The 27,841-nt window shown below is 38.4% G+C and overlaps 1 protein-coding gene across 2 annotated transcripts; it reads right to left on the bottom strand.

The window, feature by feature from the left end:
* Window positions 1-51: 51 nt before the first annotated feature.
* Window positions 52-27,841, bottom strand: fhl3a (four and a half LIM domains 3a). 2 transcript variants are annotated; one of them, XM_060869910.1, is made up of 7 exons: window positions 27,660-27,841; window positions 24,244-24,398; window positions 5,784-5,960; window positions 4,822-4,996; window positions 3,135-3,304; window positions 2,050-2,236; window positions 52-1,933 (listed from the first exon to the last, which is right to left on the bottom strand). In XM_060869910.1, exons 3-7 carry the CDS (start codon window positions 5,937-5,939, stop codon window positions 1,782-1,784), a joined length of 840 nt encoding a protein of 279 aa, XP_060725893.1. In that variant the 5' UTR covers window positions 5,940-5,960; window positions 24,244-24,398; window positions 27,660-27,841; the 3' UTR covers window positions 52-1,781. The 2 variants fall into 2 exon arrangements, with proteins under 2 accessions (XP_060725893.1, XP_060725892.1); XM_060869909.1 differs by lacking the exon at window positions 24,244-24,398 and having other exon boundaries at window positions 27,660-27,839.

Below are 27,841 nucleotides of genomic sequence, written 5' to 3'. Positions count from 1 at the left end.
GGCCTTTATTTATTTGATAATACGTTCACAGAGGAAATGATACCAAAACCATAAATTTATAAAATATTTATTAACAAATAACATTTAGATCAGACTGAATCGTTCTTTAAACCTTTCTCCCCCAACCTAAATGTCTATTACACATTTATTTAAACAATAAAATAAAAAAGCGTTAGCTAACTCTGACTAGCCAGCATCAAAGCTCAAAGTGAATACATACATTTAGAAATATTTTATGGTGAAAATTGGTAATATTATCTTCAGTAACAAAAGCCATAAACAATTAAGATCAGGAACAAAACAAACAAAAACAAAAAACATTAATGAGAACAGCATGCATACCATTCTGCTGACATAGTCATATTGCAAAATACATTTTTCCTGGGACTTGCCCAGTCATTCACTCTCTCAATTGTGAACCTAAGAGAAATAATCAAAAAGGAAAAAAAAAAAATCATAGCATATAAAAGACTAAAGAAAAACAAATGTGTATCGTAGACCACAGATTATACAGAAAGAAAGCAGTTTGTATTCAGTTTATATGCCGTGTATGTATGCGGTGTCATTTTTTTATTTATTATTACTATCTGTGCACAAATTATGCTTAATTCAAGCCATAGTGCAAATGCATGAATGTTTTCTGTAAAACACATCACACTTCATTTCCCACATTTTGTTTTGTACAAGTTACTTTTTGGTGTGATATACATTTTATTTGGAAAAATAACAATGCTTTTTGACATACAACATGCTCAGAAACAAAACAGATGCAGAGACACATCAAAAGTGCTTAAATACTACAAACCTCAAATAGTCAATACTAACATTTTTTTCAACTTGAACAGATTTAGATCAAACTTTCACATACAATGCCAAATGTGTTTTCTCATGGCCAATGATTTAGTCCAATACTAGTATTAGTATTTAGTCTAATACAACCAAGTACAAGTCTTTTTTTTTTTTTTTTTTTTTTTTTTTTTGTGAAAATGAACATATCTAGCAGACAGCAGAGTTCTTTGACATTTATAGAGGAATCTGCCTGAGGTGTTTTATAGGTTGTAATCGTATATTCTATTTATTTTATTTATAACTCTTAACTGTCTCTTAACAGCCAGAGAGTAGTTTGACTGAACCGGACAAAAATGAAGAAGCCTCTGTAATGATTACTATATCTCCTGGTTGTAGTCCTAACAGGAGACAGCTCTAATGGTTTATCTAAAGCAATGCTTAAGCACTACTGTTGCTGAATGGAAAAAAAAAGATGGACTGCTTTCCATCCTAACAAAGTGAGCAGTGTAGCTGAGAAATCTGCAGTTTGATGAAAACAGAGTGAGACATGCAGCACTCTGAGCTGAGCATGTGTTCGCTGCTTTGACGTTAAAAAAGACCTACATAAAAGGTGGCATAAAATTATATAAAGTAAAAGCACCATAGGCTGATCAATGCTAAATAGTAAGGCACAATTAGGAATAGACTGGTTTCTATCACGCAGGATCTTGCATAGTAACTCTTTTGCAAGCGAGGAAATTCTCAGACATATAAACTTATCTTTACCTAATAAAACAAACAGGTTGCACCATCTGCCAAAATGTTTTGTGTGTGCTTAAAAGAAAACCACCATGTCTGAATCAATTGGGGATACTATAATCACCACAGCTTTTGCTGATCATCACTGGGGAAAACTCAATGGACGCTGAGTCTGTAAGCATGGAGTCGTGCATGCATATATCTGTCTCTGTGTCTGTGTGTGGCAGAATGGAGAGAGTGTGTAAATACATGCTCTATATATTGCTGTTGCATTCGCGGCACAGGATCTCATCACTCTCAGGAAAGAAACCAGCTCCTACAAGTGACACAGAACACCGGGTGCAGGTGAAGCAAGACTGGTGCCATTGCCGCTCCTCAAATGAAATGTATTTCCCTCCGCCAAAACCTGAGAACACATACACACATGCACATGTGCGTGCACACACAAACACACACGCAAGCATTCATAAGAAAATCACTTCACTCATTCCATAATACAAGTGTATAGTACCTCTGACGTACCTGTGATTGGTTTGCAACAAGCCTCACACTTCTTGGCATAGAGGTTTCCAAAACACTTAAGGCAGTAGGGGTGGTCGTCTCGGGAGGTAAAGTGCTGTCCAGCTAGCTGCACTTTACAGCCTGCACACAAAAAGCACTCCTTATGCCATGGCTCATCACGGTAGGTCACACCACCTTTGGCCAAGACCTAAAACAGATGGACAGATTAAATAAGACGTTGTATAATACGACTCGTTTATTACATTTGGCATGTTTGGACCGCCTCTACAGCCAACTGTGAAATTGTTACTTTGTTAATTTACATTTTTTAATTTTAAAAACAAATATTAGATGTGTTTCCTGTGCATTACTTTAGGTATGGCATAATTGCCTTGTATACCTTATGCACTGCACTTAATGAAGCACATGAAATTTGATATTTAGCCACAGAGGAAACAGAACTGAAAGTTTCGTTGTAAAAGTACTTCTCTGTTTACTCACTTGAGTAAAATGAAGTAGACTCCCCTTTAAAATGATTCTTACAAACTGCACTACAATCTGTTGCTAATATGTGCCAATATATTCAAGAAACGTATTGTAATATGCCCAAGCTCCTTGTACAAAGAAACGTGCAGTCTGCTTGTTCATACACATGCTGCATTAGAACAAAAAATATAAGCAAATAAACGAGTAATGTTTAAAAATGTGAATGCATTGCATAGCACTGGAGATGAAAGACAGAAATGTGTAAATAAAATATTATAAAAATAAGAAAATCAGACAAATACTGGTGGTGATGAGGGAAAAAAAAAAATCCAGTTTAAGACTGTGTTCTAATTTGCTTAACGAGTGCCATGCAAATACACATTTCACACACTCATTCACACGTCGTTACTTTTCAGAAAAGGATATTTTTAGATGGGAGTTTTTACATTTTTAGAAAGCTATGGAGATCTGTTAAGCATCCCAAAATCCCAGAGTGACTCAGTGTGTGGCAGCTGAAATCCTGAAGAGGAATGTAATTTGGCTTGATTAGGTATTAGTAATGCATGGGAAAAATTCTTGGTCCCTGGGTGCTGCTTTACTACCTATATACTGATACTAACCTGTTTGCATCGAGTGCAGCGAGGGGCAAACTTGTTTTCATAGCAAGGGACACAGTAGTGATCATCCTTATCTGGGATAAAGGACTTGGAGCCAATAGGCTGCTTACAGCTGCTGCAAATGAAACAATCCTCGTGCCATGTGTTTCCAGCATACTCCAACTTCCTAGTGCCTGAGAGAGAAAGAAAGAGTTCAGCAACTATATTTTAATGATCAGTGTGTCCCTTACGATATACATTTACATTTAATCTAAACAAAAATGGCCTCATGCCCCAGGTCAGAAAGTGTTCTTCAGAAGGCAGATCCATTGTGATCACATAAAAAAACCACACAAGATAAAACAAGGATTTTTGGTGACAGTATAACAACCTAATGTTATCATTGTCAATAAGTGACTTTCAAAGTCTGTTTGGTGTTTAAAAGTCATACAGAAGAAAAAGACAGCTGAGGTTTTTTTTTTCCAATAAGGCCATATTAAAGAGCTCAGTACAGCTTTAGTATAACAAAGGGAAGAAAGAGGACACAATCCTTCAGGCTTTTTTCAAAGAAATATTCAGCTGGAACATGGCTTTTGACTTGATGGGAAGAGTACAGAAGGAGTCATTTTCAGTCTAGAACCCATGGGGTGAAATTAATCTGAGAAAAGTGAATACGCTCTGGTATGCAATGTGTGTTTAAGTGAATTTCTGTAACATAGAGAGTATTGTTTCTGACTTGCTGTTCCCACATCACAGAAAAAGTTCCTGACCACTAACTATGTGTCTTTCTGCAAAATGAAAGCCTTGGTGTAGGATGCATGAAACAAGTTTTGCTCTGTTGGAACACAGTAATGTCTTTATATGTTTACATTCTAGATTATTGTTACAGAATTAAAAAAAAAAAACAAAAAACTGAAAGACCCGTTTTGGGTGTTTTTATACATTTGTCAAAGATCATAACATCGAAAACTACAAAATTCTTATGTTATTATTATTATTATAACGAGAGTTTATGACTCTTTGTGGATGATACAGCCCTTGATGAAATAGCTTACAGGCTTATCTCCTCCTCTCATCAGATGTTTGGCAGACTGCCTTGCACAAAGATTTGGCTGAGAGACAGCAAGATCGGCACACTGGCAATTACTGTCATATCTTGCCTTTATGCTGACTGCTGAATTTTTTGTCTCTTTTAGTAGAACTGGATCTGTTCTGTCTACTGTTCCCACTCCCAATGTCCTCCTTAGCCAACAGCTCTTGTTTGGGTTTTTACCTTCATCACTCAGCTCATGAATGGCTGCCTCCCCTAAGCACACGGCAAGAATTTATAGGCTTACACTCCATATAAATGTGTTATATGTAGGATTTGTTTACTTGTCCCTGGGTGATATAAAAATGCTAACTAAAATACAGATAAATAATGATGAGTTTATTAAATCATCTTTGTTTCTATTAGACTCAGGAACAGTAGTCTATTGAAGCACATCATACTCACACAAACATTCATGACAATTGGTAACTGACAGTACACAATTCACATACCAACATTTTTGTGTTGTGGGTAGAAAAAAGATTAAAGAGTTAATCCATTGGCTTGGAGTTGTAAGGGGGCAATGGTAATCTTCTTTTATTAAGACTGCACTGTACGAGTTAGCTGACGCAAACAAAATATCTAAGTCGTCTATATACAGAATTCTTGGTATGTTCTTACCAGGCATGACCGTCTTGTCACAGGCAACACATTTGGAAGAGAATTCATTGCAGTAACAGTCGTTGCAAAGCAGAGAGTCCTCCTGGCTGGTGAAGGGCTCATCAGCCAGTGAGCGGTCACAACGGAAACAGCGGAAACAGTGCTCATGGTAGTGCCTATCTTCATAGAACAGCTCCTACACACACACACACACACACACACACACACACACACACACACACGTGTAAGGGTGACATGTGTCATGACCTCAGCATTATAATGTGTGTGAAAATTACTAACATAGAACCACATAATCCTGAGGTCACTGAAGGTTGCACAAAACTGGTTAACAAATGTGTTATTTTTTTTTAAGTAAGAGATTATTATCTAACTAAAAGACATGAGATAAATTTCAGAGGAGTTCCCGGAGATTATGTGCAAACAAAAGTTCCTGGAGATTATGTGCAAATCAGAGCACATTGATGACTTTCATTGCGCCTGATATATGCATGTGTAAAATAAATATGCAAAAAGACAGCAGTGTGACTTGTTACCTGTGTATTGCACAACAAAGACAGACACACAGTTTATGGCCTCTCGTCCCTCAGTGTCAAAAACATCACCTGTTCAGTGCAAGTCCAAATCTCCATATCTCAATTTCCTCCAAGACTCTAAAATCATTTCCTGACTAATGTTCTCTATGCACTAAACGATCTGCATTTACGGATGCTCTTTTCATTTAAAGCAGATTAAACCTGTAGGTAATTTTTTTCCAAGGGACTAAGTGGTTCATTTTGGTCATTGAAATGCTGTTGTAATGTTTTAATCTTTACTGGATTGAATGAGTTTTTTTGTGGGTAAAAATTCTTTGATTGCAAAATGGCTTTGATCCATTTTAGCTCAAAGAAACTGTCTGATGTTGGCGTCTGTTAATCATAGGGGCCTCTATGGAGGTCATTTTAAAGTTGCTGTTGAAAACCCACCCTTGCATCGTGGCCTATCAGTTCCTTGCACTCGTCGCAGGTGTTGGCAAAAAGGCTGTCGTAGCAGGGGATGCAGTATGGATTCTCCTCCGCCTGGATGTACTTCCTTCCATACAGCGATTCTTTGCAGTTGTCGCAATCGAAACGCTCACTCATGTTTTCCGGCTCAATGTTAGTCTTTATAAAACAAACACACAGATAAAGAGGGATGAGTAATATATGTGGAATGGAGCTGGAAGGAAAGAAAGAAAAAGCTCTCTGTCTCTCATGAAACTTTACACATAATACTCATTAACTTTTAAAGCTCTGTGATAGCAGGTCAGGCACACAGAGAGAGCTGCAGTGAGAAGGAAGTGACATCCAATAACTCAATAAGATCTCCTTTCCTTATGGTCATTCATTTTTGCATGACATTTTGTTGCAATAATATGGTTGTAAAAAACAAAAAACAAACACACACACAAACCAAACAGCTGCTGAAGGTGCAACTATGTCCTTGACAAACATGTATATATCAAGAAAGCAGTGATGCACAGACCACCTACTATATATACCACACATTTACACCTATTTTATACACCACCAGACATTAACTTACGCGACCTTATTGCAAACTAATATTGTTACAGCCGGGTATTAACGCTATCAGGTTGCCAAAAACATCTCAAAGACGCCGCATGTGAAATAATACGCTCCTTAGGCAAGTTTATCTATTTTCTACCACCCAGTAATGATGATAATCACAGCCCTAAGTGAAATAAAGGAGCAGTCCTTATAATCTGTTTGCACTGTCTGTCTTGCACAAGACCTCGGGGATCATGTAGTCACTAACTAGAGGATAAAAGGAAGCCAACACAGCTTCTCTGTTTCCTCTTCTCTTTTCTCAGATGACAAAATGAGTGGGTGTGAGAACTTCAGATTAAAAAAGGCATAAAAAGATTAATAAATAATCAGCTGACATACTTTTGTAGTAGTATGGCGCCACTTAATCTTTCGAGAGAAGTGTTTTAAGAGCTCCTTCACACTACGGTGACCCATAAATTAGGGTAAAATAGTATTTGGCACCATAACCTGAAGCTGCCTTAGAACACTGAAGATTTCCTAATGAAGCATCTTGTTCAAAGCAACCAGATTTTTCTTTCCAGGGCCTTGAGAAATCTAGAGCTCTGAAATATGATTTAGTAAATATGGAAAATAAATTATAAGAATGAATTCATATAAATATGTAACTAAACCCCAACGTGTATATTTAACTAATGTTTTAAGCTCTGCGGCATAAAGACTAAAACCCAAGGGAAACAGTACTGTTCCTGTCCCAAGGCTGTTTAATACCTTACTTCTCATCATTATGTCTTCTACCATTTAAAACTATGTCTTGAGTTAGCCTTTGGATTAGATCAAGTGGATATCTCTGTCTATTCTCTTTTTACTTTGTCTAAATGTGTCGGTGGTGACCATCGGTTTTTTGGTGTCTCAGCTTTTACAGTAACTGCTGGTAAGAGTGGAATCACTGATGAGATCAGGAACAGCTTCTCAGCAGATAAGATGCACCTGGGATTCAAACACGTGATCACGATTCAGTGTGTGTGCTGCTAACGTGTCTCACTTCCTGATAGGAAACGGTTTCCTTGAGCTCTAATTCTGTCTGATCTTGTGAGCCAGTCTCATGTATGTATCGGTGAAATTTACAGGAAATCAGGAATTGTCAGTTTATACAGACAGAGGGTTGGAATGTTAGTGTAAATAAATGACTAATTGTATACAGGGGATATCTTTTGCCATAGATGTATGCAATATTATAAAAAGCTTAAGCAAATACAAGGACACTGTTTTCTTAATTACTGTAGTTCAGAATGAATGCATGGCTCTACACAAGGACAAACTATTTTCCAACTGCAAGTATATTTATGGCCTTAGGGGACAAGTAGGCTTTAGATATAATAACTTCCATTCACAAGTACACACAGGAGCTTTGGGCCTGCTGATTCCAAAATCTGATCTACAAATACTGTTTTGTCAAGGGTGGGGATTGTTATTACTGCACTATGGCAATTGGCAAGTACTTAGCTGCATTTGTACAGTACAATGTTTTAAGGCAACAAGCAGCACACAAATGAGTGGACAGTTTGGACATGAGAAATGAACCCAGGGCAGCTCAAGACTTGGTTCTCAGAAAGATGAGTATGAGGTCATCATTGACCCTGGGTCAAAACATGATTGAACCCAGAAGCTGGGAATGTGAAGCAACCACTCTGCCTGCTGTAAAAGGCCCAGGCTGGCTTTGGTTAAAAGCTGAGTGGAGGGAGTGAGACTGAGAGCGCTTCTTACCAATGCAGCAAAGCAATACTTACTGGCAAGACCATGTTCATAATATGATCGCTCTTAAATACTTACAATGTTGAAAAACGCCATGCTTCTTTACCTTCTCTTGTGGGAGAACTGTTGTTGAGGTCATGTAGAAATCTTTCACGGTGGTTTGCTAAACACTTACCCCAAACCTTAAACCTCTGTGTCACATCGCATTTTCATCACAGCAGGCAGATTAATGCCTTTTTATGGAAGTGCAATGGTAGACTGCAGTGGGAAGGATACACGGCAATTCACATTGGTTACAAACAATACAAATTTTATGTAAAAGCTTCCAGAATGGATTCTGAGGTGTATTCATAGATTTTATATATATATATATATATATATATATATATATATATATATATATATATATATATATATATATATATATATATATAAATTTAAAAAAAAGGAAAAATGGTAGCTAACATTACTCCATCCCCATCATGAACCCTTTACGAGGTTTGTTTAAGATTGCAGGAACTGCACTTGTTCCAAAGAGATAAACTTGTGACTATGATGGATTAGCTTGTGCTTGAATACCAAAACTCTCCAAAAAGCAGTTCCCAAATGTTCGGGATGTTTAACATCCTGTGCAAAAACTGTCATCAACAACTTCTGGAACTTCTTTAGGACAAAAAGCAAAAAAGACAATGTACCACTCCCCTGAACCACTATAAAGAAAAACACAACAACTACTTATACTTGTGACTCCTACTCAAGAGGTTTAGTGGTTATTCTGCCACAATCTAATCTCAATATGATATAAAAGCATGAGAGAGATGTCAAGCAGGAAGGCTACTATAGCATGTTTTACTATAGCAAAGTCGCTTTGGAGGGAAGCATGTTAGTCCGACAGAAAACAGCACTAATCTCCTGAAAAAACTCAGATCACGCTCTGATTCACTTTAAACAGGCTGGTTACATTTCTCCCTGGGAAACAGACCCAGGCTCTTCCTGTTCCCAGAGCCAACGAGGTTTGAGTTGGACAAGTCTTTCATTTGGAAATAGGAAACCCTGGTCTACCACATCACACAACCCCTAAACTTTAATGACACAGTTGTGTGCAGGTACAATAAGACTTGAGTACTGACAAGTACCGACAAGACCAGTACTACATACAAGTTACTAAATCACCCAATAAAATCAAGGTGTTACGATAGTAAAGAAAGCAATCGTGCAGTACAGTATGTGGTTTGCAAGATAGTCTAAATTAAGTACTGTATATGTATATGTATATGTAGAGAGAGAGAGAGAGAGAGAGAGAGAGAGAGAGAGAGAGAGAGTGAGAAAAGAAGCCCTAACCCTGTGGCTATAACAGTGGAAAGAACTATTCCAGGCAGAAAGATGGTAGGAATATTCTCTGTGCAAGTCATTACTTTCCTTGTTGCTTCATTGAACCTATGGAAAGTGAAGGCAAATGGTCAGCATCCTACTCAGTGTGGAAACAGTGTGCCTTTCTTTATGTGAATAATACAAACATTTATTATGTTGGCTTTGTAGAAGCCAACATTCTGTTTTCCTATTTAAGCTTAGACAAAAATTTATCAAGAGTAACTCCTCCTAGAGCTTTCGAGCCACATGAACCAAATTCGGATATGTTGTAGACCCTGGTCTGAAGTTTGTTGCTATTACTTTCCTAAGCGATCCAAGTACCGGTACTTCTGGTACCGGGTCTCAAAATGGCCTTTTTTCCCCATAGACTCCCATTATAAATTTTGGAGGTTTATAACTCGGCAAGCTTTCGAACTACCTACACCAAACTCGACCAGCTCCTTTAGGGTGATACTCTGAACAGACTTTTAAATTGGTGTACCGACTGGCCTTTCGGTTGTGCCTCAGCCCCGCCCCCAAAATATGCAAAATCCAAAAACTTTTTACAACATGGACATGTGACATATCAAAACACTCACAACAATGAGGGGAACTTCCTCACGGGTATTCTGATGACGTCACATGCTCATCTCCACTTACCTCCAAATGTTTTGGCACCCTAGCTTTCTGTTTACTTGCTTCCAAAAGTAACACTGACCCTTATGTCCAAAAAGCACTGGCCTTTGCAAATACTTGCATCGTCAAAGCCAACATCAAAGTTTGTCGCGACGAACTTTACAAATCTAGTAGTTGTTGTTGTTGTTGTTGTTATTATTATTATTATTATTATTATTATTATTGGGGGGCACGGTGGCTTAGTGGTTAGCACGTTCGCCTCACACCTCCAGGGTCGGGGTTCGATTCCCGCCTCCACCTTGTGTGTGTGGAGTTTGCATGTTCTCCCCGTGCCTCGGGGGTTTCCTCCGGGTACTCCGGTTTCCTCCCCCGGTCCAACTGGCATCTCTGGAAAATTGTCCGTAGTGTGTGATTACGTGAGTGAATGAGAGTGTGTGTGTGCCCTGCGATGGGTTGGCCCACCGTCCAGGGTGTATCCTGCCTTGATGCCCAATGACGCCTGAGATAGGCACAGGCTCCCCGTGACCCGAGGTAGTTCAGATAAGCGGTAGAAGATGAATGAATGAATGAATTATTATTATGCTATCAGTTAGCTTATAGTGATGAACAAAAGGCAACGATCTCAGAAGCCCAAACAGAAAGACAGAGACAGAAAGTGAGCTGGAAGAATCTGTGCATTTAACCAAACATAGTGGACAGACACACACCAGCACATCATGATCAATTTGCTCACTGGAAAACAGCCAGACAATCCAAAGTGCCAAGGCTGATTTATAAATAGGAGAAAATACAGCAACGAGAACAGTGTAGATCATTTAACGTCAACCTGGAAATAACATATAAATGATCTAATGAATCAAAGTAAAATCAACATGCAGTAGTGTTTGTTGATATAAAGATAATTCACATAATAATATAGTCTGGAATTTGAAGGTTAAAATAAACTAGATAGCTGCATTTTGTACAACAATTCCTTTTCTGAAATCATTCAAATTGAACAGTAACACTTTTAATGCTAGAGGAAAAGAGACGACAGAATACAGACAAAAAAAAAGAGAGTGTCTGCCTCTCTTGCAGTTTTACTGAAGTGCCAGAGATTTTATCACTGAAATACAGGGAGAAAAGTGCATTCAAGAGACCATGCATGTGCACTTGCCATTGCCTCTGGCTTTGGCTTTCTCTCTATCAGATAAGGCAAAACAGGAGAAACGGAGAGGAAAGCAAGGGATTCTTATCAGAGGAAGTGAGGAGGCAACTGTGCAGAAAGGGCAGATAACCGAAGATTTAAACATTCACACTAGTTTATTTAAACATCACTCCTACCAAACCACTGTGAGGAAACGGACAGAAAGCTCTTTTGTTTTAACAAAGTAGTCCGAGAGTAAACTCCAGACCATGGAATTCGTGCTGTCCTTGGATCATGCTGGCGAGGCCACATCATGGCCTTGCATGGAAACAAAGCCGTCTGGTTCTTGTTGTTTATACTACAAAATCCACAGAGTTGAGGTTTGAAGTGTTAGTAAATAATTTCTTTGACTTTGACCTATAGCTGACGTCTTTCACATTTTTCTTTCGCACAAGGACGTCAACAACATGTTTGCTAAACCCCTCTTCACAAGGGTGTACAAAATGTAACTATTTTCCCTTCTGTAAAATAGTACAAAGGAGAAAATGGTAAATCATAAAATAGGAAAAAATGGGTATAGCTGATGAATTTGTCACTTCATCTTACCTCAATGACAATGATTTACTACTACTATTAGTACTAATGTAACTTAAGAGGCACTTGACAGCATCTGGTTTCTAAAACTGTTATGACCCTATCTTCAAACGACTATCAAATGACCATCTTAATATCAACAGCTGAAGATTGTAAAAACCTGGTCTATTTCCAATCTTCAACTGTTCAGTTTTCTTTTGCCTGAGCTAAGTGTAGTACCAGATTCCTGTTCATGACTGAAAGGGTTGGTAACTGATGTTGTATTTTACAGTAACAGCCTGTCCATGGTCCACCTCAAGTACATTCTGAGTTCCTTTTCTGTCCACCACAGTGGTACAGACTGGTTATTTAGGATACTTGTACTGGTAAAGTGTGGTTATTTGGGATATTTCCACTTGTACAGAGTGGTTATTTGGGATTCTTGTATGTGTAAGGAATGGACATGTGGGATATTTGTAGCCTTCCCATAAGTTTGAAACAGTCTGGTCATTCTCCTCTGACCTCTCTGATCTACAAGGCGTTTCCACCCACACAACTGCCACTCACTGAATGTGTTTTTGTTTCTTTCACCATTTTGTGTAAACTCTAGAGACTGTTTTGCATCCCAGGGGATCAGCAGTTTGAGTGACTGAGACCACATTTTTCCCTATCCTGATATTTAATGTGAATTTTAATTGAAGCTCTTGACCTACATCTGCATCATTCTATGTACCGTGCTGTTGGTAAATGACTTGCTGAACTGCAGGAATAAACTGGCCATTGAATTGTATGGAAAAATAATATATTCTATCAATAGTCATTTTTTTCTCTTGAAGTTAATATGAAAAACAAAATGCAGCTTGTCATGTTTTCAAGAAATTGCAAATCTTGAAAATTTCCTCAGACTGATAGAATGGACCAACACAACCCACTTCTCACAGAAAACCATATGAACTCCACAGTCCTTTGTAAATTGTGTATCCCAAGTCCCTGTGCAAGTGCATTACTATAAAAATGAGAACATTAGAACCTGTGCATTGATATGAAGCTGTGATTTGCCTTGCAGCCAGAATTACTGTCAGAACTGTACTGTTCGCCCAGCAATTTGCTAACATTGTTGAATTTTGGATTCACATTTGTGCAGTGCTGAGATATTAAATAAATGAATATATACCTGCTGAACCCTATGAGGGTTCTCAGCATTAACTTCTCTCTATATGGAGTTAACAGAATAACAGGGTGTTATTAATATTAGCATTACTGACAAACAACAATAGCCATTTTCTGGATTAACAGTCAACTGTACAGTCTGATCTCAGAGTTGACTCAGCTATTTTGTGTTTGTGGGGTCAGGGCTGGGCAGAGTAACAACCATACACAATGTATAACCTGTCATTCCCCTAAGCTCTAAAAGACAGCTTATTGCTACTCGGGCTGGCAACGGCCACACTACAGGAGATAACTATTGTAAACATCAAGGACCAATAATGAGTAGTTGCTATGAGGGCAGTCACTGACAGCCATGTAATTTTTACATTTACCTGGCTATTCACCAGCACAAAGGTGTAAATATATAGTACGTTTTATACCCTGACCAAACCACAGATCTCCAGGCTATGGGAGATGTGTAGGATCTCATTTCATTGAGACACTGATACCCCTGTCTTTAACAAAAATGGACAGTAATGAATCTCTCCTTTCCTCTCACTGATTCTGAACACAGATCATCCATGCACTTTGAACAGGTGCTCCGAGATCAAACCATGGCTTGTAGGAGGTCCAACCAGAACTACCCAATGTCTCTATTTTTCTGCACATAAAAGCCTTTTATTTACTTTGTAATTATTTTTATTTGTCTATACTGGCTTCTGTTTGCATAGGTTACTACTTGTATAATCCAGTATTAATAGCTAATTATTTAGCCTAACAATTCTTTATAATTACACCTTTAGCTGTTGCCGTTTCTGTAGGTCACTTTTAATAAAAGGTTCTACCAAATGATTCATAAAAACACTACAATTTCAAAATACATGTATTCAAACAAAAATAATATATATTGTTAATATTATTCAACACCTCCTAGTCAGAGGTCAAGCTACTTGTTTTTCCTAAAGGAGCGATTTATAGGGAGGTGAGCTTCTGGTTTTACAAGGATTTTAGGATCACTTACAAAAAAATGGCAGTAAAACAGATAGAGTTGTAGAGCATTCATGTTAAATCCTGGATTTGTTTTAATGCTCAGCTGATAAAAGGGGTGTAATCCTTGTCTCGGTGTTGAAAGTATAAGGCTATATACATGCGTGTTCTATAATGCTGCTGAGCAAATAAATACTTGGGGAATCGAAAACTGAGAAGCCTATGGATTTCACGATTAGAATACAATCCCTCACTGTGCGGATTCAATGGCTTATATTGCAAATGAATACAAGCTCATATGGAAACAATTTCAAGATATCTAATATTACCCTGTTGTCACCATGAATGTGAAAATGCATGCAGTTTTACATTCTATCTACAATAGTATAATTATCAACAGAGGGCTTGCCTGCATTTTTTCTCGTAGAAGAAAGAAAAAAAAAGCTGCCATACGTTACAATTTCACATCTGGTTTCCATTGACAAAAGTATGTAGTCGACTACAGTGTGCCAAAGTAGGCTTTGGATAGTCACCGCCTAGAGAATGCAGGAAAAGCAGTCTTACGGCTCCTACGTACAGCTGTGGTATTTGCCGGTAAGAGCTTAGTGTGTGAAAGGAATGCAGAATGCAGGTGGGATGGACAGACTGAGTGGCAATGAAAGTGTAGAATGAGCTAAACCACTTATGACACGCAGAGAATTAACTGAAATGAGAGGACTGTTGAACTGAAAGAGCAGGGTTGATGAGAAGAGTAGCCGCAGGAGGTCTCCATGGTGCGGGAGGGAAGAGGGGTGTTCAGGGGCAACTGTATGACTGTACTAGGAGGTCACAAGTATATTATTCCACTTCCAAATAAACAAACATGATCCTAATCCTATGAGACCACACTCTCCTCCCTTTCCCACTAACCATACAGACATTTATGACCAAACATGGCCATTGTCGTCACTGTCCTCCATTTGTCATTGACTTACCCCAAAGTAATAGGCATAGATTTCTATCTCTAAAAACTATAAGTTCTGAAGGTTAATGAGTTTGTAAACAAGGTCCTCAAACTCTAGCCCTGTTTTCTTGTCTCTAACACATATCAGCTCAAGAAAGTCTTAGCTGGTGAGTGGTTTAAATTCAGGTTTGCTCCTAGGGAACTTATAACAGGTTGGTAATGAGGGCTTTACTTAGTGACGTCTGATGAGCGGGCGAATGGCTGAAGCACGGCTGGTTCTTGCGTTCCCCAGGGTTCTTCAATTTAATCCTGAAGGAATGGAATTCAGCACGGTTTGATGTATGTAAGCTGTAATGTCAGTCAAGCTGTGCCAGACTCATAATTGAGGATCTGTGCTTTAATCTACAATGGGTGGGTTAGACATGAATCGCCATGTGCTACAGTACATTAAAATAACTAATAACTCACGTGAACATCAATGCTTGATTTACTGACAAGTTAACACTGGAGAACATCAGCAATAGGGAGTAAGAAACAAATCTTAAATGGTCTAGCTTTCTTACATAAACTTAATATTAAAAAAAAAAAGTTGAACTGGAACAAGAATGACCTAAATGACCACTGGATCTGCCGGAAGAGCTAGTGAAGTGGCCAGCTGTGTTTCCTGCCTGAACATTTCCAGTTGAGCCTGAAGAATTAAGCGTGGCACTGCAGGGGTTTGGCAACGCTGCATGTCTGATGTGTGGATATAGCCCTCTCAAATGCTGGGCACAAAATAAGTGCACAGTGTAGTGGTCTGGCAAGTGCTAGGGGTATTTGTACAACATTTCCTAGAGCCAAGGGTGGGCTTCTAAATTTGAGTGGTGGTTTACTACATAATGCATCAAAGAGCTTTTTAACCTCAGAGCACTTGTCTCACTGGTGTGCCTGTGCATGTCGGTGGTGGAATGAGGGTTGAACTAATGTATACAATGATTACAAAAGGCAAGAAAAACAAATTGGAACAGTGAAAAAGAATGATTAGTGTAATGAGCTGAGTGAATAGCTGATCTTAAGCCCAGCTTTCAGGGGTGACAATGACCTTAAGCTCTGCATGGCAAGTTTAGAAGGATAGAAAAACAGCATAATTGCAGGGTCAAAATACATCCACCCATGTTGAAAAATCCTGGGAAGCGCTTCAAGGAAAACAATTTTTGCTCTTTCTCGCTTTGCTCCCTTTTTTCTCTCTGCTGGAAAAAAGAGAACTTACAAGTGCCATTCAAAGTATAATGCTTTACTAATATAATTATTAACATTAAAGAACCACTTCTCACTCTTAAAGCAGAGGAAACTGCCTGAACTATAAAGCTTTTTGGGTTTTTTCTGTTCATCATCCTCCAGGTTCTTTGGTTTCCTTCCACTGTCTCTAGTTAGTCTAACTGCCTCTAGCTAGTCTGATTGGTTAGGCTAAGGATAGGATGACTAAATCAAAAGGATTTTCCCAACTCTAATATTCCTTCATGCAAAGCTTTAAAATAAAAATGTATAAAAAGGTACTTCACTGAACCACTTCATACTAGCATTATGGACTCTGAACGAAGCAGACATCCATTTTGAACTTGAAGCAGGCAGAATAAACATGTACTCCTCTGTCCGTTCATCTTTGGTAACATTAGATAGAACAAAATGTTCAAACCAGACTGAAAAGGGCAGAATGTCAGTTTGTGAAAACTTTCATTTCATTTCATCTCTAGTCTTGTAGCTAGTCTCTGGTTAGATTAGCATTAGTTAGGGTCACTGAATCACAGCCAGTTTTTCCATGTGATCTGCTGAAATACTTTGCTGGGTCTGCAGTGCGACAGTTAATGACCACTGTACTAGATAATCACAAACAGTGGCAACAAATATGAAGCAAAAAGAGCTGATAATCTATCATAATTCAGTTGTGATGGTAAAAACACTGATTCTAAACCCAAAGTGCTAAGACTTAGCCACAGGGAGCAGGCAGACAGTTTGGTTTGGACTCGGTCATCAGGCACTGTGGTCTCAGATTTGATACTGATGTATAAGCAATAATTTAGTAAGCACTGGCAACAGATTGGAGCCAAAGGTAAAGCAGTTGCTTGGTCAGCAAACCAATCATCTGATGATGACCACATGCAGTCACATGCAACTGGAAGCAATTACCCCTGACACATAGCTGTTGGTAGAGGATGTAGATATAGCAGAGATTGACCTTTTGGTTAATGCACCAGAATTGCGGTAAACCTCTACTTGATCATTTATTTTTTCCTTTCTTTTCCCTGTCTCTCTCCCTCACTCAAGGCCTCTCAGTGACTGGTCAATGCATCTTTTATTAAAGCTTTAGTTCAACCCAAAGTGCTGTGACTTTTTTCCTTTTCCTGTACTGTTTCATCTGTTAGTACTGGAAAAGAAAGCAGAACAGCCTCAACTTTGGTTTCTACCCATTACAAAAAAAATGAGCTGCCAGTTAAAAAATGATAACATATGACAGAAAAGATTCTGCCAAATGGGAAGTGACTCGAGATGAACAACCAGCAGAAGTCATTTCCAGGATTTCTTGCCTTTTTTTTTTTTTACCCCCTTAGCTTTATGACTCTTCCCCTTGGAAACATATAAACAGTGCCTAGCTCCCAGGGGCAATAAAACGCTGAGCGGTGACATGTACGTTCAGCATCCTTGCTTGGAGAGGTCAGAGAAGCACATTTCAATCCTCAAAGCATGCGTGCACACACACACACACACACACCCACACACACACACACACACACACACACTCTCTAGTTTTGGGAATGTAATAATTAATTCTGTATTTTTTCTATACATTAATAAATCAAGGATATATGTATAATTGTAAAATTTTATCCGTATATTCTTGTGTAGTGCAGCCTGCAGTTAAAGATAACAACAAGCTAAGACAAGCAGAAACAGGAGTCTGTGCTTATACAAGTGAGTAAGCAATACATATTTTGTCCTATTCATTTTTATGACATTAACTAAATAATATATTGTAGTGAATAATATACTTTAAAACCAATAACCAAGATTTTTAAACTCCTAACTGTGCGACCTCTACTCGACATTTAAAAAACCCTATAACCCCCATCAACTGACATGCCTTGTGAAAACACACACTCTGCTACTTCCTGTATGACCTAACACCAGAGACGTCTCACACCATCTGACAAACAAATTCCGACATTGACAGATGAACAGCCTATGACTAATATTTAGTGCTAAAATACTCTGAACTAAGAGAGGAAAAACAGACACGCTCATTATTTGGTTAAAAGACACCAAAATAAACAGTGGCGGCAGCGGCACCTCGAGAAGACAATGAACGAGTTGTTCAGGAAGAGCCGTCACTCACAACAGCTGCCTGCACCCCTCCTTTAGACCGTTTGTTTATGTCTCTTAGGTCTTGCTTTCTGCTGAGTCTTGCAGGAATATGAGCAGCATAGCACTGACTCCATGTCAGTTAACTTCAGTTGAGTCGTTAACATCACAAACAGGTTTCAGCACATAATTTCCTGAAGCCGTTGACGATCATGCAGTGGAATGCAGAATACATTCAAATCAAAGTTGGATTAAATCAATAAGCACCCACTTGTGCAATGGTTATGCAAGCTATGGTATTTAGCACGCTTTCCTTTCTTATGAATTTGTCTTGGAGATGCTGTACCTTCCTATGAACAATAAGACCGTGCACACTTCCTGATTACTTCCTGTTTTCTCCGGCTTCTCCATGGACCCTGATCATTGTTTGCAGCTGGGCTTAGTTTGTCACACCTGTGTCAAGCATTTATATCCCTGTCTCTGTAGTCTAGCTTTGTGAAATTTTGCATGTGTAGACACTAGAATTCTGACCACTGTTCTGTGCTTACTGTTTTTAACCCTGGTGTACTTTATTCGTGACTTTTTCCTGGTTTTTGACCCCACCTTTATTGGAGTTTAATCCACGTTGGATTTGCTAATGATGGCTTCTTGTTACGTGAACTCGGTTATGGATTATGAGCAAAATTCTTGCATAAGATTGTCAAAGACTTTGTGTTTACATCTGACTGATAGCACATATAACTCAATATATCTACATTAGATCTGATTATTGATTCAATGGCATAGTTGGTCAGAGCAACTTACATTTGTACCTCATTTTTGTACGACTGAGTAACTGAGGGTTAAGAGCCTTGCTCAGGAGCTCAGCAGTGGCTGCTTGGTGGACCTGGGAATCGAACTTGCAACCTTCCAATCAGCAGTCCAACACCTCAACCACTAGGCTACCATGTCCTATACTGATATGTATATACTGATACTGATATACTGATATGACATGCCCTGTTTCAAATTAAGTTGAAAAATGATTTTATATTAAATCCTTCTCTTGTATTATATCAAAATGTAATTACATTTTTTCTGTTTATACCATAATGTGCCACCTCCCATCTTTCAAATATCACATCCATCCTTGTTATGAACTACAATATAGGAAGAAACAACTAGAGTCCTTCAGTACATAAACACATCAGACATTTTTTAAAACATTGAGAACTAGCACAAATACTTCTGATCAGACTACCCACACAAACACGGTTACATAAACAAGCGCTTCTTTTGAACATTCATCCAAGAAAAAGCACAACTGCTGTTCTATTGCCTGCTGATTTGGACTTAAACAGGTCTCCCCTTCTCCTCTATTATGGGTCTCAGCAGACACATCAAAACTAGACCACCATCCACCTCTTTTCCTTCTGCCACATTTTACTCTAATGCTCACAAGGGTACATATCTTTTGTGGAGCAAAAAAAGTCAAGTCAGCAAGAAATGTCCATCAGTTTCCATCAAGAACCCAGATATTTCCTGGAGGACTGTCAGAAACTGTGTATGAATGTGTATGAATTCAGGTTGTGGTAAGGGATCGCTGATCTGCAGGGGTCCTTTTTCCATTTCTGAACTCTGGGGGCTTCATCCCAGGCTCTGAAACACAGCACAGCAAGCCTTACAGCTGGAATGAACTCACTTCAAAGGTGCCTATAAATCAAGCTGCCATGGCCCCATCCCGCCTTAATTCCCTCTGTCGTCCCTCAGTCTAAGACACAGGGCCACGCGTGTGCCAGCAAGGGGGAGAGACATTACCTCATAGACACAGCACTCTGGCTCCTGCTTTCTCTGCCTCTCACTGCAGCGGGATCGCCGCTACCTTCTGTTCAGGCCTTGCACTATTCTCCTGAATCATGCTCACTATTTAGCATTGGCTGTCCTATTGATCCAGGTCATCTTGGGTTACAGCAAAGATTTACCCTGAATAATCTCAATTATTGGCAATGCCACAAACATTTATGGAAAGTGACGCACAAAATCCCTGTTATGCCTCAACATCCAGCTGGTAGCACGTGACTGTGCAAAATAACTCAAAGTGTAAATACATTATGGTAGGAATGTGATGTAGCTGAAACCATATTGTCATGTCCGGTAATTTTAGAAAGTTCGGCAGGTTAAGCAGATTTCATGGCTGGATTAATATATTTTTTCAAACATGGTGTCCTGGTAGATAAATGCGTTCAAGAATCAGATGCTCCCCAAACCCTCCCCCAGAATTGCGCAGAAGTAGTATGTTTAAACTTGGTGTACTTTATTTATGTCAGTGTGATGGTGTAACTATAACATGCATTTTCAAATCCTACTACAATTTACTAGACACTCCCTTTAACTTACTAGAAATGTGTTATTACTGGTTTACTTGTTACTTTAGTTACTAATACTTAATTTAAATTTTCTGGTGACAAAAAAGAAGGACTGGGCAATACATTGCAACACACTGGGCAACACACTTACGTGAGTTTAGGTGATGAATGTTTCATGTCATTGTAGTTATATATGTCCTAAATATAAATATCCATAATGTATATTCATAATTGTAGAATGGTTTGTGCTTTCATGTGACTAAACTAAACATGTAAACAAAATCAAGCAAGTTTATGGGAAATATTATTTTAACACACTGGATTATTTGGAATTTAACCAGAATATAGAGAAAAGGCAAATGTTCCTCTTTGACGAGACATCAATTTACATTACACAAGACATTCGTTTGAGAGAAGTTCATAATATCCAGTCAGCATTCTGGTCACCTCAGTGGGACAGACTGTAGAATTGTCATTACATAGTATTTGTTTGGCTAGGAGCCTAACATCAGATCCTCAAAGAACATCAAACATCATGCGTAAAACATCTCCATTGTGAAATCTGTAACATTAACATTGTTTAGTGTTCCTTAATTAGGACTTCTGAGATGGAGCACAAGTTGAGGAAGGCATGTCTTTGAGGCAACAGCACTACATCCATCATCCTGTTATCGCTCTGTCACATGGTACACTCTTTATCATTCAGCAATGCAACAACACCATTTGTCACCGGCGCGGCCGATAAAGTTCTTTTGGTTTGAATAGTGAACAAAGATAACAAGAATAAATTATGTACATGTCCAAGCAGAAATTACTGCTAATCAAACACAAATGCCCTCTGTCTAAGGTCACTGTATTGTCACAATACTGCCTTAAAATGCCTTAACCTTATTTTATGCCTGTACCGAAGATTAAATCCATGATGAATTACACTGGTCTTTTCATATTAATTAAAATACATTTTCCATGCCTCCCTTAATAAAAGAAATCTGATTTACTTGACAACTTAAATCCCACAGTGCAGAGAAGTGCAGCTTACAAATAAATAATGACAAATACATTACATTAAATACATTAAACTACTATTATTCCTACGAACACCCGTAATACTAAAACAAAACAAAGCCTGCTCTGTGGTAGTAAGTAGCACCAGTTTCTGGAAAAAGACTTTCAGCATCCCAAAAAAAAAAAAAAAAGGCTGGATGTCTCAAGCATTACTTTTTTCACAATGGTACAGAGCTTTTGTATAGAGGCAAAGCAGTAACTTTGTATAACCAACATTCTTAATCAGATTACCTGACCTCTCAGCTGTCCTAGGAACAGAAGAGCAATTAAATAAAAAAATGTGTTTCAGATATTAGATTAGTTTTATTTAAGTATTAAAAAGAGACAATCAACCACTTTAAAACGTTTATTAAAAACAGAACGACGTTGGATTCTTCTTAAGATCCTCCTCAAACATTCAGTCGCAGATGTAGCAAGTTTCTACAGAAGGGTCACTGAGAAACAGATAATATCAGCATCTTGGTTAGAGCAGAAACTCCTTTGCTCGCAGGCTTTAGGAGATTCATATCTCTTGCTGCAGATATTAATGGAAATAGAAAGGAAACCCTAAGAACTGAGTAGGATCTAACAAACAATCAAATAAGTAAGAAGCATAAATATTTGATTTAATACACATTATTTAATGCAGGAAATATGATTCCACTCTCCAAATAATCACAAGATACGGTATTAACACAAGGCCTTGCTTATGGACTCAACATTGAGTGCATGCTCAAGTTAACACTGTCAACATCTCAATTCCTTGATGATTTTCATGTACTGGTACACAGATCGACTGCATAAAACCCTCTCTACAGCACCGAGCTTCTGTTCTATATCAGGTCCCCTTCTCAAGCCGTCGTCCTTTTATAGACACATCAAGTACACTTTCTCCCATTTATGGGCTCCTGTAAGAAGCCAGAGAGAGAGAGAAAAAGTGCCATCAAGGTGTCCCAACAAAAGAGACAACCACTACATCTGCCTCTCCACAAAATTAATGGCACCTTCAAATCCCTCATCAGTAGTGCCATCCCATGCCCAGAGATTCTATGTGTTATGTGTTTCTATGTGTTTGACATTTGGCTAGGCGTATTCACTACTGTTTATGGTCTAATGAGCACAGTTTTAGTGGATATCTTATTCCTCATAGTGTGGATGGCCACATTTGCTGTCTTGAGTGTGCAAAATGAATGATGTTTAAATGTTTCCAAGTCAAGAAACAACACTTCTGCAGTAATATTAGGACAATCGTGCACAAATGGAAAGCCTCATGCTCAGCTGTGCACCATTCTGTGGGATGACTGGGTTAAACTAGTCCATTTGTACACAGAAGAAATTTTTAACATATAACAGGTTGTCTGTTGTTAAGGACTAGGTTTGTTTGGATCTCCAAAAGAACCAAATCCAGTCAAAGCAGGCACGCACACACACTCTTTCTCTCTATTACAGAATGGAAACATGTACGCACACAGTTTGTCCGCTTCATCTCCCATGATGTCACAGTCATTTGGTCTTGTGCTTTGTGCTATACAGATGTGGAGGTTAATTAAGTGTTAGGAAGTCATCATGGCTAATAATCCTGTCTTGGCACTCATTTCAACTGAGTCTGTGCAGAGGCAGGAAGATTATTCAAGACACGCAGCAGTGATGCCAGTGCTAAAGTCTCTGTTGCACGCACGCAGAGTTAAAAATTACATACTAAATAAATTCTGCAATATAATTTTTCTACAAAATCCTTTTATGTTAAAAACTTTTGCACTTGATAATCTGATCCTGCAAACAGCCTCATATCAACTTTTCAAATCTTCTGTTTTCATAGGTTACCCTAGCAAGCAGGTTGATAAATCTACTCAAATAACCATACTGTTAGAGCTACCTAACTTCCGGCTAACTTCCGATTAACTACCTAGCTCATTAATATTGGCACTGCCAAGCTTGGGTAAAGTGCTAATTCAGAACACAACATTTACAGTATTTTGGCAAATGTCATTATCTTTTTTTAATACATTTGAACTGTTGAGGGATAAGGGCCTTGCTCACCTTAACTATTTAAACAATGATGATAACTGTACTTATTGGTTTTACAGTCAAGTGCAGAAAGACTTTCTGACCATATAAATACCATGGCGGCTGAATGCAGAATGGGTGACGCTAATTGTGGAAGTATTGCCTTTAGGAGTGATGAAATTTTACTGCAATTAAAGAGACTAATGTGATTCATACCTTTTGGCTTAATAATTACATGTAATCCGATATGCCTAGAGTCCACAATGCCAATACAATCACTCACTGGGTATAAATGAAAGAGGAGACCTAAAAAGTAAACAGCAGATCCACACTAGAGTAACAGTCATCCACAAAACACAATATCCAATTACTTCACATTCTTTTAATATAACAAATCATGAACAATGCACTGGTAATCCTGTAGCAATTTGTACTGGATTAGTCCCCAAGGTATTTCAACCTCCATTATTATTTGCCTTGGCCCTCACTTTTATAACACACTGCAGAGATACAAGGATGTCTTTTTTACAGTTGATCTAAAAGTAGCACATATAAAAGAGGCAAATAGGCAAATTTTGTGAGAGTTACAAGTTGAGGCCAGAAGGGCATTTGTATGCTGGTGTTGTAAACAATGTCATGTTCACTCACATGCAGGCTAGAGCGTGTCTCACTGATGATAAAATAACGAAGCCTCTTCCTTTTGGCTCAGAATCTCTTCTGTCAAAGACTTTTCTGTCTCAGGATCAGCAGGATACATCTCCCAGGGCTAGCGGGGTGAGTCAGGGCCTGGACATGGGCCATGCCTGGCTGACAAAGATTTAAGTGGATGTAAGGACTGTACTCTAAAGGCAGATCTGAAGAAGAGACTTCAGTACAAGCTTTAGAATTTGGCTTATGCAAGTATGTCTGGAAAATCCATGCAAGCCTGTCTAATACTTAACTATGGATGTTCCTGTGACAAATGACATTTTAATTTGTTTTCATTATTATTCTTTTATTTTTTTTAGAGAGCATGAACTCTGTTCAGTAAAATTTGTTTTAATGAGAAAATGAGCACACAAACAAGCACACACACATATACACATGCATACATACTGGCATGTATACACACACTCAAGACAAAAAACAGATGGAAAAAAACAAGCTTAAAACAGAAAGGAAGTGACCCAAACTCACATCCAGTCAGGATCCATATTGACATTACAGCTAGCAAGAGGAAGAGAGCAAGGAGGGATAAACAAACAGGAGATCAAGGACCAGGACTAAGCAGCACAGCCTATGAGGCCCTGTTTCAGAGGATCTAATTTCACTCATTCATTCCCCCCAGCTGAGGAGGAAGCCACCGGCTGCTAAGAGCTTCACTGCAGCACCTGGAATCCCCACGAAGGAAACCTGAGGTCACTTCCCAACATTCAATATACACATCAGGTTCTGAAACTCCAGACACCACAAATCAAGATACAGACAAGGAAATGAGGTGCTGGACTAGAAAAGAAAAATTCTGTTGTTTGTTTTTTAAAAGGAAATTTATCCTGTGAAATGAGCACACAACTGCATGAATGAGTGTAACTACATGAAGTGCACAATTACATAATGACGTATAATAATCAGCTCGTATTCACAGAATAGAATACATGTTTAAATTTGACTCTTTAAACTTGAAAACGACATGATTGAGATGAATGGATTGTGAGCACAGACAATATTTGTCAAGTGTTTTCAACTGCCTCTGAATTTATTTCAAGTCTGAACCAAGCTGCTCTTCATAACAAGTTGAGGACTGCACTGATGCACTGTGGAATTCACAAGGACACAGACAAGCCGGCTGCAAGCAAACACATTCCCAACCAGTAATACATTTCACTGGTCGTCTGCCTCAAAAGAAAAGACAGAGACGCCATCAGTACTGTGAAACTAAACTCCACACCACCTGCTAAGTCTAGACTTAGAGCAAAATATGAAAAAGAAAAAAAAAGAAATAGGAAAGGGGAAGCCTGTGTGTGCAATGTACTCTCTTTTTAGTCACACCACAGATGGCATTATTCCAGTGCCTTAGAGAGACTAACCTTAGAAAAACACACTGCTCTGAAAGAATGTGACCATTTTCAAGGCTCGTTGGAGTCTCAGAGCCTCAACACTGGGTGCAAGGGGAGAGAAAATGCAAACAAATGCAGTTTTAACCTTCCTTAGTCTCTGTCAGCATTTAAATACCAGACACTAAAATTACACTGGGGATAGCACGATTGAGATTTTATAGACTTTTTGACTCATAACCCCAGTATGGAGAGAGTTAGAGGAAGATTAAAAAAAAGAAAAAAAAAAAAGCTCATTGTCGAAAAATGTCTGCCGCCACCACCACAAAAAAAAAAGGTCAGACACTGTTTTTCTTAAAAGCACACACTGATGGACTACGCAGAAAAAAAACGTATTCAGACCTAAATGTCACTATACACATGCAAATTTGCATTTGGACAAGACACATGGTAGCCACATGTCCTGGTCTAGTAGCAGTCCCAGTGCCACCCTATAAAGTGTAGGCAAGAAAACCATTTCCCAACTCATGCACTGCTATTGTTTACCACCACTTACTAATGTGCTTCTATATTGCTTTCACTTTATAAAAAAAATATAAATCTTTCATACAGAAATAGTACACCAAAGATAAGACTCAATACAAATTTACCAAGCTGAAAGAACAGGATATAAAAAGCCTTATTTTGTGCAAATAGAGTGTTGAAAGGAGGCATAGATTTTACTGTCAATGAAGAGCTGTTAGGTTTTGTCACTTAGACACCTGGTTAAGGAATTGTGTGTCACACAAACGAAAAAGCTTGTTTTTTCATAGCACTGAATGGACCTAACGGGTTCCTCTACTGCAGTCTGTTACTTAGCGAAACTTTTCAGTGGGGAAAAGCAAACGGTCTGGTCACCTGTTACATGTACAGGATGTAGTAGTCATTGTGGCCAGTATTTTGGGTTAAGTGTTCAGGGAAAAAAACGAGAATAAACCTGAAAGATCAAATCTGTGCTTCCTGTTTGCCGGTTAGCTTTTTCCCACTTAGTGATAAGGTCGTGCTCTCCCTCTATGATAATCTCATTACCTTTTTTCTTCGGTGCTCAAAGATAACTGTTCTTTTGTCCTGAGAGAGATTTAAATGATAGGTTATGGGTGTGAATGATACTGTGCAACGAGTTACTCATCACGTTTGATTCACTGAGGTGCAGCTTATTGCTACTCATGAGTCACGGGTGAGTTGTAAAAATTAAGAGTTTCAACTCCAGGTGTGTCTTGTTAAATAGAACCAATTTGAGTGGAACATTATTCAGCAAGGATGAGTTTCCATTTTCATTTCATTTTCTGGAAGTTTATACAGACATGCAGTAATTACAGTAGGGAGGAAGTTAAGTTGCAACACAACCAACTAACCAATAAATTATCAACGACCCAATCATATGATGCTTTGCACTCCATTAGACTTTGTTTATATTTTTGATGTATATAATATTTACATTTAAATTGTTATATACATCAAGAATATAAACAAGGTCTAATGGAGTGCCAAGCATCATATGATTACACAAGACTTTGTAAGACATTAGACTTTGTTTATATTTTTTGATGTATGTAACATTTACATTTAAAATCTAAAGGTAAATGTAAAAGACAGTCAGGCCTCTGAGTTCAGGAGTGAACCATAAGGCTGCTATAACAATTCCATTAATAATCACATGACTTCTTAATAAAGGTTTATTTTAATGCTATTTATCAAGCAAGGGGTTATATTGAATATTTGTATATAAGAATGTGCTTCACTATGAATAAAAAAGTTTGGTCTGTAGCGTTATCACTAGAGGAAGTGAATGATTTACTAATTAACTAACAATATGCTTAATAACCTGTATATGTAATAATGAAAGTAAGGTGCACAGTAACCCAGGCTAACTGTTACAAGTGCCACAGTTAAGAGTATGTTTGTGAAAATCTTCCATAGTGAGTCGAGATAAAGTTAGAGAGATGTTCAAGAGACAGATAGAAAGAGAGAGGGGAAAAAAAGTGTCCTTACCTAGAAAAAAGAAAGAAAATGTGGTGACCGATGACACGACTTGACTATCGAAGCTCTGACAAAAACAAATGGCGTGTTTGGTGTCTATTCCTGCTAAGCGTTTTCTGTGCTGTGTGGAATTCAAGCGTTTCTCTCAGCCATAACGCAGACTGACTGTTCCAGCTCTGTTCAGCTACACGCTT

This window comes from Tachysurus vachellii, chromosome 5 (assembly GCF_030014155.1).
Source record: "Tachysurus vachellii isolate PV-2020 chromosome 5, HZAU_Pvac_v1, whole genome shotgun sequence".
Lineage (NCBI taxonomy): Eukaryota > Metazoa > Chordata > Actinopteri > Siluriformes > Bagridae > Tachysurus > Tachysurus vachellii.
This window is presented reverse-complemented; position numbering and strand designations above follow the sequence as displayed.